Source organism: Rissa tridactyla, chromosome 3 (assembly GCF_028500815.1).
Source record: "Rissa tridactyla isolate bRisTri1 chromosome 3, bRisTri1.patW.cur.20221130, whole genome shotgun sequence".
NCBI classification, from domain to species: Eukaryota; Metazoa; Chordata; class Aves; order Charadriiformes; family Laridae; genus Rissa; species Rissa tridactyla.
The window spans coordinates 13,805,788-13,827,279 of record NC_071468.1 but is presented as its reverse complement, the minus strand read 5'-3'; the positions used below and the strand labels follow the sequence as shown (position 1 = coordinate 13,827,279).

The 21,492-nt window shown below is 39.3% G+C and overlaps 1 protein-coding gene across 6 annotated transcripts in view; it reads right to left on the bottom strand.

The window, feature by feature from the left end:
* FBXO11 (F-box protein 11) overlaps nucleotides 1–21,492 on the bottom strand; it is a 78,194-nt gene that overhangs the window by 1,366 nt on the left and 55,336 nt on the right. For all 6 annotated transcript variants that reach the window (XM_054193966.1, XM_054193968.1, XM_054193969.1 and 3 more), the window contains 13 exons: nucleotides 17,393–17,499; nucleotides 17,169–17,306; nucleotides 7,046–7,263; nucleotides 6,632–6,717; nucleotides 6,459–6,553; nucleotides 5,241–5,363; nucleotides 5,050–5,135; nucleotides 4,610–4,686; nucleotides 4,355–4,498; nucleotides 3,317–3,427; nucleotides 2,031–2,138; nucleotides 564–672; nucleotides 58–156 (listed from right to left, as the gene is read on the bottom strand). In XM_054193966.1, coding sequence (XP_054049941.1) covers nucleotides 58–156; nucleotides 564–672; nucleotides 2,031–2,138; nucleotides 3,317–3,427; nucleotides 4,355–4,498; nucleotides 4,610–4,686; nucleotides 5,050–5,135; nucleotides 5,241–5,363; nucleotides 6,459–6,553; nucleotides 6,632–6,717; nucleotides 7,046–7,263; nucleotides 17,169–17,306; nucleotides 17,393–17,499 — 1,501 coding nt within the window. The remainder of the gene's footprint in view (nucleotides 1–57; nucleotides 157–563; nucleotides 673–2,030; nucleotides 2,139–3,316; nucleotides 3,428–4,354; nucleotides 4,499–4,609; nucleotides 4,687–5,049; nucleotides 5,136–5,240; nucleotides 5,364–6,458; nucleotides 6,554–6,631; nucleotides 6,718–7,045; nucleotides 7,264–17,168; nucleotides 17,307–17,392; nucleotides 17,500–21,492) is intronic.

The window sequence follows — 21,492 nt, the reverse complement described above, 5'->3', positions numbered from 1 at the left end:
TAGTTTCTACTTCACTCGCCTTGTCGGAATCGCTCAACATACGCCTTCAAAACATACCTATCGTGTCTAATGAATTCTACATCATGTCCTTGATGGCACTTCTTAATGCAGTTCACACATATGGCATTACGGTCTGTGGTGTTGCAGGTGTGACACCTGAAGTAAAATACACAACATTAGACATGAATCAAAAAACTGATGAGCTGAGTGAAGCGCTCGGGGAGGGCGTGGGGGCAGAACGGCACCAAAGAACGGGTGTGTGCAACACTAAAACTTGAGAGTTTTACGTGAACTTGGATTTCATGGCATGCTTTTGGTTGCTTGTTTTGAAAAAGCAGTTCTGCCGGACTTAGGCTGAGGTTCACAGCAACAATACATTTTCCTCAAGCCCACAGTCAGTTCAAGACAATGGGAACTTGTTTAATCCTCTTCCATTGCAGTTGAGGACAAGCGCATGTTTGTGTGTTAACAGAACATATGGCAACCGTTCCAGGCGTCTTGCTAGAACGGGAACTGTGATTATTTTAAAACTTTACTGTAGGTGACAGAAAAGAACTTGTTACCTGTAGAAGTCATGCATCGGATAGCTGGTGTAACTGGATATCTTGTATAAACACTGGCCTCTGCTGACAGCTTTTTCTATGGCATCTTGATTGTTCATTATTTTGTTATCTGTTGGGGGGGGGGGAAGCCAAGAACTAATCAAACCTGGGTCAATGACTTTTTTTTTTTTTTTATAGCAGAGCTCCCCCAGCCCCCTGTCCCTTTTAAGAGCTAAACCTATCAGGAACAGTTAGTTCTATGCCTGCGTCTTAGTTTTGGCATTTAAGCATATCAAATCCTCCATGCCAGATTACGAGGCGGGTGGCCAGACAGCACAGTGCACTCCTCAGACCAGAAAGACTCCTCTTAGCCCGCGTTGCATAAAGTCCCCGATAAGCCTTCATTTAAATGCTCAGTGTGAACTGGTTTGTGAATAAACGGTTAGAGAAACAAGCCTTCCTACCAGGCTTACATTTTCTGTTGAGAAGTCTGAAAACCAAACGTTTGAAAGCCTCTCATCTACCGTAAGGAGTTTTACACCTCCCTCAGAAAGCAGAAAAGCATGGCTTTTCCCCCAGGGGGGTTTCAGAATAAGGCACTTTCCAACACAACGGAAGTGGGAATTGGGTCTGACCATCTTCAGCATTTAAAAGACGTGTCCAAGGCACAGCGGATTTGATAAGCCTTCCTGTTACTCAGCTGCTGGATCTTCTGCCACGTCCCAAAGTGCACCTCAAACTAGTTTTGCCCGCTCCCAGCAGTATCCCGGCACCGACTGATGCAGCCAGTGAGCCCAGGGCCTGTGAAGCAGGGAGCCAGAGCTTGCGTTTTAAGTGGTGTAAAGAATAAACAGGAAAAGGCATAACAAGTACAGCCAAGCAGGGAAAAATTCTGCAAAACTGAACCTTTTTCTTCTCGAATAACCTCCCGGAGCTGTCTGGCATTCAAACCATCACTCCAGTTTCCTCCAAGAGGATCCTGTCTCACACACAGGTCCTCACTATACATGGGAGCTTTATGTATATAAACTGTTTTTATTTTCTGAAAAAAAGCCATTTGGGATTGTGAATATTCATGCCTTTAGATCCTAAAAGCCAAGCGAGGCGTGTTTCTTTACTAGACACTTGTTTTCAGATATGTGACAAAAGACTTTCCACGATACTAACTTAGAATTGGAATTTGAGATGGGCCAAAAACCAGTAACCAGTTCGGGAACAATTTTGAGCCAGAAGAGCTAATAGCAGAGTTTTAATATGATAGGAAAACCTTAAGTTACCTTTGAAAGTGTCTGGCTGGCTAAAAATCTAAGATAGTTTAGCTTAGCTTATTACCTTCAGCTGAAACTCCTAGTTACAAATCAGCTTAAGGTGGTACCAACTCTGAGCCAAAAATGGAAAAAACAGTACAATAAACCCAAACCCCAGCACCAAATAAAAAAAAAAAAAAAGCAAAGTGAACAAACACACCCAACGAGGGCTCAGGCTCACCTTTCATCGTGACGTTGACACCAGATGCTAGAAATAAACCTCCGAAGCGGTTGTTGAAAATCTGATTGCCTTCTAATGTTGCAGTTGCGTGATTTGTTATCTCAATACCTTTAGTGGGTCAGGGGAACAAAGAAGAGAAAAGAAAGTGGGAAAGTTAAATCCTTAGACATGGTGCATTTTTGTACCTCTCTCATCGTCTGTAGTTTGTTTGGTTTTTTGGTTGTTTTTTTTTTTTAACCCATCATAAGCTCATGGGGAAAAAAGGAAAATGACACGGCTAGATATTGCAGTGCAATTTTCTATAAAACTGAGGTTCAAATATTTCTGTTGAATCCCTTCAAAGAGCTACAGCTGGCATGCACGGCTTCTGGCAGCAACAATACACTACTCGTTTTTCTGATAATCAAATGGTACCGGGATCGTGTATTTTCAAGGGGGATATGATTTTTGGGTGCTTAAAGCTGTCATCTTCACGTGGATTTAAACATTCTTGTGCACATATCTTACCCTTTTAAAAATATCTTTTTTAAAAAGTTTTCAAGATGGGCACCTAAAATTCATTTCTTTAAATCTTAGCTTTTATCAGTAACCCGTCTCTTCCAAGTCATTTGTCCAGGACTGCTCTTGACAGCAACCTATCCTTCCCCCCCACCACACTGAAACAACACCTTTAGAGGCTCTTCTCAGAAAACTTGCTTCTTCTGAAAGAAAGATGGGAGAAAACTCAAGAATGCAATTTTAGTTGAAATGGAATGGGAATGCAAGATGTATGGAACTGCGATCATTAAACAGTAAATTGCACAAAACTCACTATTAAACGTTCTTCATCTCTTTTGGAGTAAGAAGTGCTCATTTTAATAATTTTTCAAGTTTGTGGAGTGAGAAAGTTGCACTTGAGATGCAATTCAAATCTCTTTAAAATGTATATTTGCTCTGTTACTGAGGTTTTAAAGCAGTGATAAAATATTCAAACCAGCATCCAAGCAGATCAACTATAGATATGTCCTAGACACCTTTATCCACTACTTCTAAAATGAGCTAATGAAAAAGTATTTCACAGGAAAATGAGAAGGCAGCACGTGTGTTGTTTCTCAACAGGCTACTAATACCAGGGAACGCGGTAAAGATATTCTGGCTACAATTCCGAACTCTCAAATGATTTCTAGAATGCGCTGACGGACATCCCAACCTCTGTTAAAATGTCTAAATACCGTGGGGTAAAGAAACTCAGAGTTAGCTTCGTGAAGAGCGCTAACACTTCAAAATTTGCTTTAAACAACACAAACCTGCAGCAAATCCGTCGAATATTCGATTTTTCCTTAGCACAGGGTGGCTATTGGTGCTGATCAGAACACCGGCTTGAGCATTCCTGAAGATATCGTTCTCTTCCAGAAGCCCTACGGCAGACCAACAAATGTGACGTTTGAGCTTGTGAATGCTTCCTTTCCTGTAACCATCCTGTGAAATATTTTCACAGGATCCCATGTATCGTTATCCTGCTAATTCCTTTCATTTGGGGAACACCCACCAATAGCACTGAAGTTAGTGACACAAGTTTAAAGTAATTCTCAGGGTACAATCATCTAAGTGTATTTTTTTCAGTACACAGAAGAGAATCTGGGATTGTATGCACCGTTAGAGAAAAACTCCATTTTATTTCTGAGGAAACACTCTGCCTTTTCAACTTTCCAAGTTTTTCCTAACCTCTTTCTGTTCCTGTCTTCTAAAACAAGCAGCCTGACAAAGCAAAACTTTACTTGCATTTTTGTTACTGCAGGACGGGATTGTTTTAAAATGTTTAAGTTAAAATTAAAGCTCATTTACAGCAAGTGATTGCCTACAAAGTATCAGAAGCTGATATCAGGACACGCAACAGTTTGGGGATTTCAGAGGAGGACCACTTCTAAGTTCACAAGTATACAAGAGATTCCTTAAAGATCTTATTTTCGCCCCCTGAATCATTGACACTGGCAGAACCTGAGCTGTTCAGACGCATGATTTTGGCTACACGACTGGAATTCAACACTGTCTTTCAGTCAAACGGCAAAGCTTACAAAAGCAGATGGGATAAAAGGAGTGTCCTGAGCAGCAATGCAATAGTTGTCTTGGATGAGATTAATTACCTCTCTGCCTCCCACAGATTTCAGTATTACTGATGTAATTAAGGCTAAAAAAGCATCAGTGTATGTTCGTTATAACTATTTTATTACTTCAGAAGACAAGGGCTAGGTTTCTAAAGAGCGCCTTAAAAAGGACACAGCTTCATCTGAAATTAAACCCTTATCCAGAATATTCAGTATATGCCAGTAAGGGAAAAAAACTACCTCTTCCCCCATTAAATATACAGATGCCTCCATCTCTTCCATCATGGATTTTATTTCTTCTTAGTGTAGGATTACTGTCTGTTTTAATCCATACACCAGCCATTGCATTATCGAAAATTTCATTGTCTTCTATAAATCCAAGCCCTAAAATTGAAGGAAGGGTGGAAAAAAATAAAATCAAAAAGGGCAATAAACAGGAAGAGATAACAATGCAGAACATAAACAATTCTGGATAAACGTGAAAAACAAACCTACCAGAATTATAGACAAGAATACCACCATTCTGACCACCCCAGATCTTGTTGCGTCTAATTTTGGGGTTGCTTCCAGTTCTAGAGAGAAACGTAAGCAAAGAAGCCATTTAAAACAGTTTACTATCTCCCAAGGCCACCCACACACACCTCTACACAAGTGCCCCATAGATCTCACTGCTTAAAAATCTTACTAAAATACAGTTATTTCCATACATGCAAACATATTTTAGCTTTACAGACTTCAAAGGCCACACATTCTAGTCAATATCCAGGCTCTATTGCTAATAACTTTCTTATAATCTGAAGCAGAGGAAATTCAGACATATTTGATTTCAAAAAAGTTATTTTTAGAAAAAAAAAATGACGAGAACAGTTAAAAAGACACAAAAGAGCACAAAACAAAGTCTGTCTGTTTTGACATATAATCAGAATACATTTTACCTTATCTGAACCCCTGAGTACATGTGATTATAGATGTCATTGTCTTCTAACACGCCATGTCCATTGTCATAAAAGTAAACTCCAACCTAACACGTCGAGAGTTAAATTATTAGTTCCAAAGTAACGAAGTATAAAAATACAGAAGAACTTTCTTCTCTACGGCCCCCTTGTAACCACCGAGCAAAACTCACTTGTTTCCCACTGTGTATTCTGTTTCTCCTCAGGACTGGAGTGCTCCCTGTTGTCACCCAGACTCCAGCCAAAGTATTGCTGTAAACTTCGTTTTCTTCAATCACACCTTGTCCTTTTTCATGCTAAATACAAGACAATTGAAGAGTTAAGAAAACCGTCTAACTGCCAATACTGTTTTTCTGGCTGTACCCATCCCTCCTCACTGTGGCTTCTTTACTGTAGCAAAGTAATTCTTTGCTATTTCAGTACATATTTTCACTTTTTTTTTTTTTAAGGAACAGTACATCATGATTTTGAATGTTTGCCATGAAAGGAAGAAGGCTCTGCATGTAAGATCATTATATTTCAAGGCTCTGCAGTAGTATTTGCAGATCTCTGCTAACTGTTGGTACAAGAGGGACCACCCCGGCGCCATGCGACCAGATGAACGCTCTGGCACCTGGCACTTGAACCTACACCCTGCCCTGTCCACCACTGACAAAAGACCAGCACGACTCAAGGTAACGATCTTTACCACGTGTTTGCACTTAAAAGTAAAGCAACAGTATCCTTGGTCAGGGTAAGCTGTTCTGGTTAGATTTACAGAATGACCCCATGAAGCTGCACACTGGCAGCATCAGCTGAACCTTAGGTGACTTTTGGCAGAAAGATAATGCAAATATTTCGCAAAACTCAATATTGCTTAAGGGAACCTGACAGCTCTTTCTGTTCAATTAGCAGAGCCCTTGCACACGCTGGTAACTGCGCTTTATTCCTCACTTTTACAATACACGACCGTACAGCAATTGCTATGTATATCATCCTGAAGGAAAAAAAAAAACCAAACAAAAACAAACCCAAAAACTTTCCGAGGTTAGCGGTAAACACATTACACTCCAAAAAAGTTGAACAGATTTCCGATTTATTTTTTTTAAATAACGACAAACTACTATGATAACTAAACCTTTAAAAAGCTCTTAACCAAGAAATGATGAAATTCTGTCATCTACCCCATTTTAATTTTTTTACTCTGCAATAGAAATAATTCAGTGACATTCATAAGAGCCTTCATCTTTTAAACATCAGCACCAGCTTCAGTCTATCATAATTAAACTAGTTTATAATATAAGAAATTCAGTAATTGTAAGTACAATCAAACGTTTTACATAGAGTACCCTTTTCAAACATTTATATGGACAGAAAACAGGTTTGTATACCTGTTTGTAGGTAATACTTACTACGTAAATTCCACCATGTTGACCATCATGAATCTTGTTGTGTCGAACTATGGGGCAGCTGTTTGTTCGAATCTGTATTCCTGCTAACGCATTACCTGTTAACAAAAGTGTTACTTAATACAACTCACTTGTTTTTCCTCAGAATTCAAGATGCAATAAGCACATTAGCTTACCATAAATATCATTTCCTTCAATAAGGCCTCTTCCATCACCAAAGATATAAACACCACCTTGATTCCCATTAAAAATTGCATTGCCCCTAAGAAACAAAAGTATATGAAATTTTCACATTATGAAATGATTATAATACACTGTATAATACTATACATGTATGTAGTGTCTGGGACTGTACAATATTCAGATTTAAAAATAGAGAATTCACGTTCTGTTGTTCTGAGAAACACATACTTCCAAGTATACACGCAAGTTAAAAATGCAGTTCAGCCAAACACAGACAGCAATTTCATTTTTACATATTACAGGAGTATTTATAGTTCATTATGAACAAATTAAATAAAATTGCAGTTTTCCCATCCCCATTGAGCCTCCTCTTCTAAGTAGTAAAATATCAATGAGGAAAACGATACCTTATTGTTGGGTCACTGTTTGAGGTAATCCAAACACCTGCAAAATTGTTTGCATAGATTTTGTTCTCTATGAATTGTCCTCTTCCTTTTTCATGAACATAGATTCCTCCAGTCTGGCCGTGATGGATTTCGCACCGAACTACCGTAGGATTGGCATACGCTTTCACTTCAAAACCCGCTATCCTGTTTCTATGTATGTTGCAGCTTTCAAAATAACCCTTAAGACACAAAACATGCGGTTTCCTGTAAAAGTCCTTTTTAAAGTGAAGGTTATTCCCTTCCCTCCCTCCCCTCTAAATACAATCCTGATTTAAAAGGAAACAGTACCAAAACTGAGAATATGTAAGTAGTTATATAGCTAATTAAAACAGCTACTGCCACTATATTTTTTTTTCCCCTCCAAATAAAATACTGTTTCAAAGACACTCTGTATTGCTATTTATTACTATCCATGGAATACCAAGAAAAAATGGCAACTCTGGATATAGCAGCTCGAAGAGGACCAAGTATCGGGTTTCCTTAGTAGCTCCTAAGGGGCCATAAAGCCCACAGGTCCAATATAAAAAGGACAGCGCTACGGAGAAGACTACCTACTTATTTTCAGACCCAGAACCATATATATTCAGCAAGAATATGATTTATTTAGGAAGAAGCATCCGAAATTTCTTTGGAATAACTATAACTGGTCAGAATAAATACATCTGGATGTGGGAGATGAGTAATTTTTCCAGGGCAGGGATTGGTTCGAGTGGCCAACTGGTAAACTCCCCCCCCTTTTTTTTTTTTTTTTTTTTAAATGGTGTACATTTCTGTTTAGACACTGCATTAGTTGTAGTAGGCCTACAACAAAACTGCATTTGAACTAATGTTTTATAAACAGCAGACCAACGGAGAAGGAAAAAAAAAAAAAAAAGATTCCACGAAGCCACTCCCAGCATGCTCCTCCTCCTGCTATAAGCACTCGCATAGCAGCAGGGTGAACTGGTCCACCCGAAAATTCATCTGGCAAAACGGCTGTTTTCTGCCCGATGATTTCTCTGATTGTAGCTCATTCCAGGGCCACGCAAATTAACTGTGTGATTCCTTTCAGAGCGTTTTTCTGACACGGTTTTAGAACGTTTTGATACTAAAATTCAACGTATTCTTTGAGGTGAACTTTAATGGTTTTATATGCCCGTTTTTCCCAGCTAAAAGAACAGAGACCAAACAACTGAAAAAGAGGAAGCGTCCCCTACTAGAAATGGTAGGCAGCCACCAAGTGATGTGTTTTAATTTGTGGATGGCTTGGCTACAAGCTCTTGAAAGCTCTAACCCAGACTATCTCCAGCGGGCAGCTACAGAGGGCAAGACTAAAACCAGAGCAGATGACATTCAGAGCAGTACTGACAGAGCCAGCCAAAATCACAGTCCCTTACATCCAAAAAACACATGGTTGAAAGAGAACGTGAACCAATCTTTCTTTTCTCCTAGATGTCTGTGTGTCTGTGCTCTGCAAAGCCATCTATAGTATAAACAACCCAGCTATAGTTTTAGCAGTAAAAGTCCTCGTCATGCAAAAGACTACCTATATACATGTCATCAGTTCATTGAAACGGTAAAACATCTGACGCAAAAGGAAAGCGGCCCAGCTTTCACGGATCTTTGTCACCCTCATAGGCACCTCGTCCAAATACCATTTTTCCTGTAGTCGCCTAAATTAGTTATTTAGTCTCGCTAACTGTGAGACTTGTTTTATTTGCAAACTCACTGCGTTGATTAACTATTCTCCAAAAAAGTACTATCGGCATGCACAGCTTGGCCCCCCAGGCCCCTCTGGGTGACAAATAAGTCAAGTGGAAAAATTCTACTTTCTGTAAATATGCAGAATGTATTTTTTTCAAGGATTTAGGATGAGATTTTTTTCAAAGGGAGTCAAGATGTTTTCAGAGTTCTCAAGGAAAGAACACACTAACAGCCAGGGGAATCTAAAGGAGATCTCCTCAGAAATACACCTTTGTGCCAACAGACAGTCTTTGGGGCTTCTTATCCCAAGACAAACCACTTTTTTTTCCTCCTCATTTTCACTTAAAATGAAGCCCTCGGATAAACTTAGGTAAGACGACAGTTTGTTATAAAGTAAAGCTTAATCCTCTTAATGGAATAGGCAATTTCAATTAAAATATTGCTATCCATGGCCTGGTATCTTTTTAATTGCTTTACACGTTATCTTCCCTTTGGGCGCCAAATACATTGCAACTACAGCAACATGATGCAGGAAAAGAGGTATTTCAGATGCGCTTCATTGCAGCCATTTCAGATGCCATCGAAAAGCCACAAACAAGCAGAGCCTTTATCATGTGGTAAGTGGTATCTTCCCAAGCTTCAGCAAGTACTGTTACTTAATAGTAAGGAAATTTTGGTACAAATCCTCTTGGTTCTTGAAAACAATGCCATATACTGTGTAACTTTTAAACTTGCTTGGAAATTAGGTGAAAGAGAAGGCTCTTGGAGACACAAGGATGTCTCCTTGTGTCCCAGTGTATCTACATAACATGCAACTTCAGAGAGGAACAGAAGAGGTACCCGATTAATTGTACTCTGCCCACTATGTTCTAGAATACCATAACATCACTTGACAGCAGAGTACAAGTATCATTTCTTCAAAGAGTAGAAAATGGAGCCTTCAAAATGATTACTCTTCTACCTTCTTAAAAAAAGCAGGACCACTGATTCAGAAGAAACTGTGAATTCGCTGTAAGCCTCTATGAAGCAAGTGCTCTTCAAAAGGGGGAGAAGAGAAAAAAAAATATCTGTATCTCAAATTCCTTTATAAGGCTTTCTGCTCGTTACAATCCTATAAGATTTGATATTCATAACGAGAAACTGCATTAAAAAGTGCAGTCTGCCTCAAGCAGAGTGAGTTTAAGCTGAACTGCTGACTTTGAGCTACTGTAGTTAAACCCAGTATATTTTTCCACTTGTTGAGACTACATCTGAACACCACCGGTGTGCGTAATTATTAAACTGAATTCAGTTAAACCAACAGAATTGCTGTTTGTCAGAAACACCTGCTCTTCCACAGTCCTGAGCGACTTCCTCGTTCCCAGACTGCCCATTTCCTATGCCATTCTCTGCTGAAACCAACAATTTCTTTGGCTCAAATTCCCCCCTTAGGGAGAAGGCCTAAACTTCTCTCAGCCTTTAAGATGCCCCAAGGTAATCCCTGGTATCTCTTCTAGGCAGCACAGCCTCTCCCCTTCAAAAGGTATTGTTGTGCCTTTGAACTATATCCTCTCAAAGATGTCTTCCCTTTTATTTATTTTATTTTTAAAGTGATGAAGTTCACATACGGGTTCAGGCAACATTATCCTCTTGGAAAGCTCACAAGTATTTTGTTAACAAGGAAAACAACAAGGAAATTGCGTTTCTAAGTATGGAGTTAAATGACCTATTTAAGGTCACTAGTAGGGCTCACTAATGCTGCTTGCAAACCCAAAGCTTACTGTCAGCTCCAGGTATAACCAGTAACACCACTAGGAACAGCCTGTTCCTTTCTTACCCCTTCTGTCTAACAGCACAACGCGGGCTGCCCAACCTGCAGCTCTTAAGCCCCGTCCAGCTGTCGGGCAGCTCAAGCCCAGATCCTTTACGGAGACTCTGCCAGGTCACTATTAAGGTCAGGAAGGTCAATACTCCTCCTCTGCACAGAGGGATGGCAAGTGTTATGTTGCCTCTACCTCCTTCTAAGAATGATTTGCAAGCGCGCTGGGTATTTTACTTGTGTTTGTGGTGGTTTCTGGTTGTAATTCATCAACTAGCAGTGGAAGAACCTGGAGGACGCAGCACCTGGCAGTGCCAGGATTGCTTAGCAGGAAAAAGAGGCCACTGTGATTAATAAGGAAGAAGGAATAAGGGATGCACGTGGGGAAAAAAAGTAATATTATAACCTTACACAAAAACACCAAGCATAAGGAGACTCAAAATACCTTAGCAGTAGCTTTCTGCTTGAAAAACACTGAATATTAAGAAGTAGCTCTGTACACTAAATTTATTTAAAATACCAGGCAAAGCATTAGCTGCGGGCACAAGATGACAGCTACAGTGACAGAAAGTGTGGGCAAGAACACACCGCTGCAGCCCGGTAAGATGTGAGCAGAGAAAGTAACCACCACCAGACACCACCACAGTAATGGTAACGTTGAGGTTTCCACACATGACTTGGTGTACAGAAAAAGCTGGTGAGATGACAAAGGAGGGTTCCTGCGCAGCTGGACAAGCTCAGGAGACTTTTTACATCAAGACTAACTCAGTAATTGATTTTTTTTTTTTTGCTTTCTGCATTTTACCTAGTCTAACAAATAGTGCTTTGAAATGCAGTTAAAACTTGTAGCTGATGGGATTTTGTTCATTGCTTTTCTCAGAGGATTTTTTTCCCCGTGTATTTCTAAAAAGGGCTTTTTTTATTTCTTTTATTTCTTTCTTTGTCTCAAAGATCATAACATTACAGAAACACAGAGGTATTTCATGTTATTATTTGGACAATAGAGGTATTTAAAAAAAATTAAATAGTTGTGCAAACTTTAACACTTCCTAAATATTTATTGACACTTGTACTCCCAACAGGGCAAGAAAAAAACCAAACAAACAGGAGACCAAGACAGAAAGAAATTAACTGCTAAAGAGTATCTGACTCTGTATCAACTTAATTAAAGCGCAATAATACGTCTGAGTGACAGCATAAAAGCTACATTTATAAAAAATTGCCTTCCAAAGCCTGGAATAGTCTTCATTTGAGAGTTGGTGGATTTTATAAAAATCCAAATGCGGCACAAAGAAAGCCACATTCAAGACGCAAAACAAACCCTTTATTTTTAGTGCATAGGAAAAACTTGCTTATTGCAGCAAAAGGCCAAATGAGTTTTTATTATAGCCTGTACAGAAATTGGCATAAGCTTAGTTTATATTTTTTGGACTTTATATACACACTTCTTTAAAATTATCTGATTTGTAGTATTTAAAAGACTGAGCCGTCAACTAGTCACAATCACCCAACTTAGGCACATGCTACTATAATTTGCTTTCATCAAAAAGAAGAAAAAAAAACAACCAAGCAACAGTGATATATTTCTCATTTGAGAGAAAAGAAAATGAACTTTTATGCCTAGATCCCAGCTTTAAACTACAAAATTATGCTTATTCTTACAGTAAATCAGGAGTTATCTGTTGCCTGCAAACAGCTACTAACTACAATTTATGAAAAAGGTCTGGTAACTCATCTCAGGCGACTGGCAAGAGAGGTCAGCATAAGGCAGAGGGCTGCCAATGCCATGCTGCATTTTTAATGCCTGCTTGTTAAACGTTTGGCAGATGCGCTAAGGCAAATGTCAGAATATCGCCAGTTTAGAAATACGAGGTTAAGTTTCTACAAGTATCAAAACACAAAGAACAGTCCGAGAGCACGAAACTGAAAAACAAAGCACTCTTGAACCTCTCAGAGCCAGCACTCCAGCACAGAAACCCACGGGAAAAGAACGTGTAGGGTAGGAATTCAGCACTGGAATGTACTTATCCCACTCCACAGAAAAAGAAAAAATACACGGACAGAAATAACAGAAGGGAAGCGAGAAAAGTGAACATAGAAAATCCGTTAATTTGTTTAGGTATGTAGGATTTGTATCTGAAAGATACCATGTCATTTAAAGAGTACGTACATCTTGCCAATGGTGTCATTACATCAACTCTATCACTAGCACGATCCAGAACAGAGAATGCTGCCAGAAGACTTTGAGATGGAAAGGGGGGGGGGGGGGGAAATCTTTCAAAGAAGTTTATGACTAGGAAAGATTTCAATAATATTTGCAGCTGAGAAATATTATTCACGTGTTCTCTTTAATATGCTTGTGCTTCCTTTAAACAAAAAAAGAAAAAATCATTTCTATTCCATTTTGCTTGTGATATCACACTGATCACAGCATCAGAACAGGCATTCCACCAGTAAGAAAACAGATCAAATACACTTTTATTTCAAATGAATCAAGTGAATTCAGTCTGGCTTTTTAATTTTTTAAATATTTCAGTACCATATATTTAACATTTCTATTTCAGTACTTAAACAAGAAACAGCTCCTACCCAGACTTTCCAACTAACTACAACTCAAGCCTACATACAGACATCACCCCTCCAGGAGTTGGTGAAGCACTCCTTTACCAGCTTTTCTATAACTGAAATTACTTTGTTACATGTTTCCGAGCCTGTTTAAGTTTTGGAAGGATGTATGGATACAGGCATTCAGCGAAGCCGATCAGGAGTGCTTATACAGTACGTTAATATAGCTTGAATGACGCAATGGCAGTGTCCAAACAATGAGATGATATATAAAACGAAGATGTAACATCTTCAGTTTGCCAGCACTCTTTGCAAAATGGCCAGAACAACTGCGTTTCTAGAGAGTATCAAACGATGTAAAGAAATCGGTCAGAAGACTGCTAGAAGGACATTCTCCTGGGCTGGTATAATCTTGCCCAACATAGAACAAATACGCTCCTTAGGATAGAACTAAGAGTGGAGAAGAGACACCTAACGGAGCAGAATCCCACCACGTCTGACCTTCCACTGGCAAGCAGATTTTATGTGAGCAGCAAAAGTAACAGCACTCTGTGCCCTGTTTACCTTCCACTGAGACCAGGAAATTGCAAATCAAACATCTACAATTAGTGGTGCATTGCTCCTCTCCCCTGCCTCCCCAGCAACTTGGGTGGAAAGGAGAAAGGCCTCGCTAGTTCCTATCCACAGCCGATTTTCTGTTAATGCTATTTCCAGACTAGCAACACGCATCAAGAACCTGACCAGATTTGGGTTAGAACTAAAGCAATAGAACAAGTACTTACAAGGGAAGAAAGCTACCCTATCAAAAGGAAAAAAGATCCACAATTTAGTAAGCCTAGGAACACCCAGTCAGGGATCAAAATACTGATCTGCAAAACCCAGCTCCTTCTCTTCCTCCTCTTACCCAGGATAAAACTACATTTGTTTTCCTGAAAGCTTGTTATGTTATGTATTAGCTATAATTGCATTACATAATTGCATTAACCATTCATCAAAACTATGGAAATTTATTTCCCCAAAGAAATGTCTTATTATGAGATTATGATTTTATTCAATAGGCATCCAAGACCTAGCCAATGGTTCCCCAACACATAACAGTGCAGAAAATTCTCATGTAGAAGTTCAGTAGGAAAGCTAAAGCAATTTAGTACCTGAATTAATAAATATTTTATTTAGGAATAAGGTTACTTTAAAAATGGTGGACTATAGTTTCCTTGGAGCAAGCATCAAATGAGTCTAAGTTAAAAATGAATGTCTACTGTAGTTAGATCTCTGAACACACTCAGTTCAGGGAGGGCGGGGAGGTGGATGACAGCAAGCTGAAATACATGAGGGACATGGAATGAACAGTGGGTCCAAAGGTCAGACGATAAAGTGAGAAAACTGAAATGAGAAAACAGAGGTCCAGTCTACACCCAAGCTATGTCTGCAAAACTGTGACTTGGGAGTCATCCTTCTCAGCTAGTCAAAGCCATTAATGTCTAGTGCTTGCATTTTTACAAGTATTTTTTACAAGTATTATTTGTCTGTCTTGGGGACTAAAGATGATCTACCAGCAAAACTACTACTTAGATGATAAGAGACACTTACTTGCAAAGAACATCCATGGATACAACACACCAGGTCTAACTATGGTCTTGCCAAAGAACAGGCTTAGCATATATTTAGCCATAGCTAGGCAAGAAGCATGTCAGGTAGTAAGGCTAGGAACAAAATGGACGGAAGGAAATAAGCACTGGTATCCCAGAGTACAGGAAACATGCACTGGTTTGCCTGACCTCGTTCTTCAGCAGCATTCTGAAATCAAGTCTGTTACAGTGAGGTTTTTATTACAGCAGCAACACAGCTGCAGAGAAGAGGTTCCAATTTATCTACAGCAGCTTTAAAACTGCAACCTCCAAAGCAACTGACTAGATATTTTATTATTCTTTATTAACAAAGTTAAGGCAATCTATGCCCTGCAGTATCCAATGCCTACAGCAAGATAACCAAATTCTGTGGTATCCTTGTGAAAGCAAGAGGGAATCTGAAATCATGTTGATTTTGAACATTACATTTATTCAGTTTGACATTTAGTTCACCATACTCTGATCACGTTTTGTACTTTTATGTGTGTAATTTTCAAAGAATAGTTTGGGCTGGAAGGGACCTTTAAAGGTCATCAGTCCAAACCTCCCTGCAATGAACAGGGACATCTTCGACTAGATCAGGTTGCTCAGAGCCCCATCCAACTGACCTTGAAGGTTTCCGGGGATGGGGCATCTACCACCTCTCTGGGTAACCTGGGCCAGTGTTTCACCACCCTCACAGTAAAGAATTTCTTCCTTCTATCAAGTCTAAATCTACCCTCTTTTAGTTTAAAACCATCATCCCTTGTCCTATTGCAACAGGCCCTGCTAAAAAGTTTGTCCTCAACTTTCTTATAAACCCCCTTTATGTACTGAAAGGCCGCAATAAGGTCTCCCTGGAATCTTCTCTTCTCCAGGATGAACAACCCCAACTCTCTCGGTCTTTCTTCACAGGAGAGGTGTTCCATCTCTCTCATCATTTTTGTGACCCTCCTCTGGACCCACTCCAACAGGTCCGTGTCATTCCTGTGCTGAGAGCTCCAGAGCCAGACACAGTACTCCAGGTGGGGTCTCACCAGAGTAGAGGAGAGGGGCAGAATCACCTCCCTTGACCTGCTGGCCACGCTGCTTTTGATGCAGCCCAAGATGTTATTGGCTTCCTGGGTTGCAAACGTGCATTGCTGGCTGATGTCCAATTTTTTGTCCAACAGTACCCCCAAGTCCTTGTCTGCAGGGCTGCTTTCAATCCCTTCATCCCCCAGTCCATACTGATACCAGGGGTTGCTCTGACCCAGGTGCAGGACCCTGCACTTGGCCTTGTTGAATCTTATGAGGTTCACCTTCCTTTTCTGGCTGACGTACCTGTAGAAGCCCTTCTTATTATTCTTTGCGTCCCTTGCCAAGTTCAGCTCTAGCTGTGTCTTCGCCTTCCTGACCCCATCCCATCACAACCGGGCAGGCGTCCCTATACTATTCCCAGGATACCTGTCCCCGCTTCCACTGCCTGTGGACTTCCTTCTTGCCCTTTAGTTTGACCAGCAGGTCTTGACTCAGCCATGCCAGTCTCTTGCCCTCCTTTCCTGATTTCTTACACCTGGAGATCGAGAGCTCTTGCCCTCTACAGAAAACATCCTTAAGGATCTGCCATTTAAGAGTGACTAGAAGAAAAATGGTCATTTTGCCAGCTGAGTTGGGGGAATTGGGACTGTCATTCAAGCAGGAAAAACAATGATGTGGCACTGTTTGGAAGACATGCAGAACATTATGCTAAAACAAATCAGCAAATAATCTTTTATTTCACTGGCAAAAATCCATTCGGTTTATTTCAAGGGCTATGCAAACTCACTACATACATTTACGACGTTGTACGTGTATGTGTTGTTAATGCTTTTTGTACCTAATGTATGTGGAAGCTACCCCCTTTGCGCCACAGAAACAAACATTTTTGTGAAAGAAGGCCTGAATTCTGAAACAAAATTCTGTGTTAAAATTGCATGACTAACTCCATACTAGAAAAGTCCTCTTCCGAAAGAAGTTGGACATATCCTGTTTCAGAGATTTAACATTAAAATAAGACTAACTAAGTCTCCACAGAGCATTTTATTTAATTTTTAAATCTTCCAGCACCTTATTTTTTGTTCTGTTTCAAAGGAAGAAGAATGAGGCGATAGTGTAAATGTAAGCCTACCATTTACAACCTATTTCAAGAGGTATTTTGTCACTGCAACATAATTCAATGTAACAGCTTGCCAATCAACTGCAAAAAGCTTGCTTAAACCTCTTCCAGCTAAAATTGTCTTTAAAGTGAAGTTGCCCACTGAAGGTCAAGAGAAGAACAGTAAGCATATTTTAAAATATCTGTTGACATGAAAAGCACCTTTTTTTAAACATTTCTTCAATGACAGGCAAAATTTGAAGACTTTAGCTAATCATCTATATTTCTTTCTTCAAAAGAAAACATATACGTTACCATGCCATGGTCAAAAGTGAAAACGCCAACATCACGTCCATGGTGAATGTGATTCCGTCTGATAATGGGATTTCCATGGTTTTTAACCCAAATCCCTGCTAATGCATTATTGGAGATCTCATTGTCCTCATATATTCCCTGGGAAATAAAAACGTAAATTAAGACAGGAATCAAGAACCGTAAAACGATTTTATCAAAGTAAAGATATTGATATCAAAAAATACCTGTGCATGGTCTGTAATATAGAGTCCAACATTTTCACAGTCGCTGATGTTACAGTGTTTAATAGTAGGACAAGCTCCCTGGCCACTAACGCATACTGCAGAGCCAACTGGAAGAAAACAGTACGGTTACCATAGCTTCAAAGCATAGTGTATTTATAAATAGTCTGGCAGTGCTTTTGCAAGAAAAGTTAGTGTGAACTGGTATTTTAAAAAAAAAAAAAAAAAAAAAGATTTGGCATGCACAGTGCCAAAGTATTGCAAGCCACAGGCAGAAAAACACTAATGTCATCATTTTGCAGATGCAAAAAACCGAGGTAGGAGCTGCTTTAAAATCACTCTGCCAAGGTTACGCAGCTGTGTATGACTGCCAGAATAGACAATCATTTATATAATAATTCATGCTTATAAAAGTTCTCACTCATTTATTTCCCTACATTAGGCCCACTGTATACTGACTGTTCCCAAGACAAAGGACAACCAAAACATAATAAAGTTTATGCTAATTACTGCCTTATTTTACTTCCCTTTAAACTTTCATAACCCAGTACTTCAAAGAGCCCAAACAACTAATAATTTTGTAGCATACAAAGACACACTGTCTAACTAAAGATGAGCAGGAGACAGACAGCACAGTCTTGAGTACAGAACTACACATTAGAACCCAACAGGTCTCTTCCCAGCTGAATTACAAAGCTCCTTGCTGCAGCTCCTCAGATGATTTCAGCTACCATACCATTACTCGGACAACAAATGAGGCAGGCAACTAGGACTCAAACTTCTCAGGACTTCACCAGATCAGTTCAATTCCCTGAACTCCATGAAGTATGAAAATATGAAATTCTGCAGCCACTAGAAGTCAACAACAGATTCACAGCGATTTCAGAAATGTAGACCTCATCTCAGGGTATCTGGCCTACATAACACACACCTTCCCTGCAATTAAACCTCGCTCAATAAGCAAGCCAGTACATGCTCTATTAGTAAGTTTTCCTATTACCTTCCAGCATAGTACCACAAAGACTACACTTTAATAATTCATAAACTCATTTACAGAGCTTTTTTTAAAAAAATAAATTGTTTTGATTGTCTCATCTGACCTTATGAATAATACAGGTTATAATAATTCCCTGAATTAATTCCTGCCTCAATTCTAGTAGCAGGAACTTCAGCACATATCTTTTAAAAACACATTTAATTTCGATTTGAATATTTCCAACAACTGAGAAACCACCATAAAGCTTTGTTAGCTGGTTACAGAGTTGTTACCCTGTTAATTTACACTTTAATTGCTCATCTGAACTCCTGCGGGTTTAGCACCCAGTTACTGGTTCTCCTTATACCTCTCTATGCCATACCCAATGCATGCGTGTATTTAGTGCAAGGAATTTACTCCTTCGGCCTTCTCCTTGATAAAGTAACAAATTGCAGTCAGTATGTTTTTCATTACAACTGAATTTTTCTGCTTTATCTTTTAGGACTTCTCTCCGAACCGTTTCTAAATTTTCAACGTGTTGCTATGGACACCAGGAAAAAGCCCTTTATTCTGAAGAAGGACTAAGCAAAGGCTGAATACAGTCTCTCTACTTCCGCTCAATATCCCCACAAGTATAACTAAGGATCACATCAGTTCTTTGGGCCACTAGACTACATGAGGGCTCATATTTAGCTGTCTAACCCCAAAGACTCTTAACGTTTTTCCCAGGAATCCAGCTTCTCTGAAGAGAGGTTTGTCACTTAAAACTAGGAACAAACGCAAGCTGCGTATATAATTTCACATTTGTCCACACTAACGTGAATATTGTTTGGGAGCCCACCTTCCAAAAAGGGCATAGCAACCCATCCTCCTGGCTATTTATAATACCTGAAGTCTTCACTGTCATTCAAGTCTCATCAATATGCATTTTATTTCTTCTGTGCAAGTCATTGATAAAGTGGCTTGAAGTAATCTTTGAAATAGACACAAAAGAGCCATTCATAATAACCCTCAAAGTTCTTTTTCATCTATTTAATGTGCGCTCTGGTAATTCTGTAAATTCTAATGTTTTAAGGCACTGTATGTTGAAGTCAAATATTTTTCAAAGATCTATGTAATTATACCAGGACTTCTTTTAGTCAACGTCATCAAAAATGCTAGCAGTGTGATGCAACCATTACAACTTTCTGTAAATACACACTAATTTGCTTCAGTCATAACATTTTAAATTCTTGATTGACCAAACCCCCACCTTTACTATCTCATTATTCTACCCCGGATCGATCGGCGGTACTACTTCATCCTGTTTACTCTCCCCCACGCTGCCTGCCCCCAGGGACATAATACACCATTCTCACCCAGGGTTCAAGTTACTGTTGATAAATAATAGGAGCCAGAAGATTTCTTGGCCAGTTCTTTTTAAACTCCTGCATGATTTTAGGATGTCTATTTTTACAGCTGTTTAACCTCATCCACGGTTACTGTCAAGAGTGGAACGTATTTCATTATCCCTCTAGGGTATGAGCACATTTATCATTCCTGCCTATTCTCATTAAATATGGAACAAAAATTACACAACACTTTGCCATTCAAATTCTTCCATTCTATGATGGATCAGCATCACTGCTAAAACTCCCTTTGCTCCCCAAGACACAAGCACTGTCTCTTCTAGTCAGATGTTATGCCTTGCCTTGTTTATCAAGTTCCTTTTGGCGGGTAGGGGTATATTTTGTTGGGGTGTTTGTATTTTGGGGAGGGTCTGGTGTCCCCCTGCAGTTTCCTGCAATTCCTAGTTTCCTATTTATATTAATTGCTAATAGTGTCTCATTTCTTGTATCTCATAATTGCTTTCACTCCCCCTTCCTCTACCTCTTTTGGTGACACTGAGGAACCGTGGATTTTTGGGAAGCCAGTGTGATGTTCTAAATGATGTACACATCTTGCTTATTTAAATGAAAGCAATCTTTATTTTGACTCACTTCACTGGACTTCATTATTGATTGTGTGAAATCGGTCCTTTTAGAGTTCCAAGCACAAATATTACTGGTTTAGGCTTTAATTTTTTTACTCAGAACATAATGATTGCACACACTTAAGCAATACTTTAAAAAGTCACATTGCCATCCACTACCTCTGCATTAGTCCTCACCTTGGTAGATAAAAGATTTCCTCTACAATGGATGCAATGGAACCTCTAGACTCAGGATCTCGCCACTTAAGCTTTATTTAAAAATATTTCAAAGATGCTTTGAACTGGCAGCAAGAGAACTCCAGCTTAAATCACTTGCACTTACATAGCTCCCATCTTTACATATGACATACATTAAGAACTTTACATGTGATATAATGTAGAAATATGCTTTAATGCAATTAGGAAATCTACAGAGAGAGTAACAAGCATGTGCTAAGAAAGAGATTTTGAATGGTTATGGATCAATATTTCAGAGATGTCACTGACTTGGAAACAGTAAATGTCTTTTCTGGCAGACTGCCCTTTTTTTTTTTCCTCTCCCCCCCCCCCGTACTTCCTGAGGTTACAGCAAGGCTTGGTAGGATAAGTCAATAAAAATTAATAATCAATAAGTGACAACAGTACAGCCTACACACAGCCTCCAAAATTGACCAGAAATTTTAACTTTGGAGAAGAGAAGCAACAATTCAATGCAGCAAACACTGAGGATTCCAGAGCACTGACAGCAAAAGTCAAAAATTCTCAGAAATAGTCTTGCAAAATGAAAAGTGGTCATGAAAAAAGTTATCAAAGCTTAATTTTAACAAACAATTTTCACAAAAGCATCCAAGACCTACTAGCTTATCTGTAAGCACATTTTTCAATATGAAACAATGCAGCTCTTCAAACTACTTTTATAACCAAGCTGAATGGGGTCCAAAAAATGAATCTAATTCCTCTCATTTCTTATTGGTGTCCCCAGTATTAGTATATAGGAACTTCCAGAACAAGTTTTCTTCATATACTTTAATTTCCCAGTATTTAGCATTAAACAAAGAAATCAAGACACTGAGAGCAGCTAGCTGTCCTTTGTTCCTCTTTTTTCATTTTAACACTTACACATACTAGCTGATATGTCTCCAGTAAAACAGACGGTGATGTAAAGCATGGAGCTGC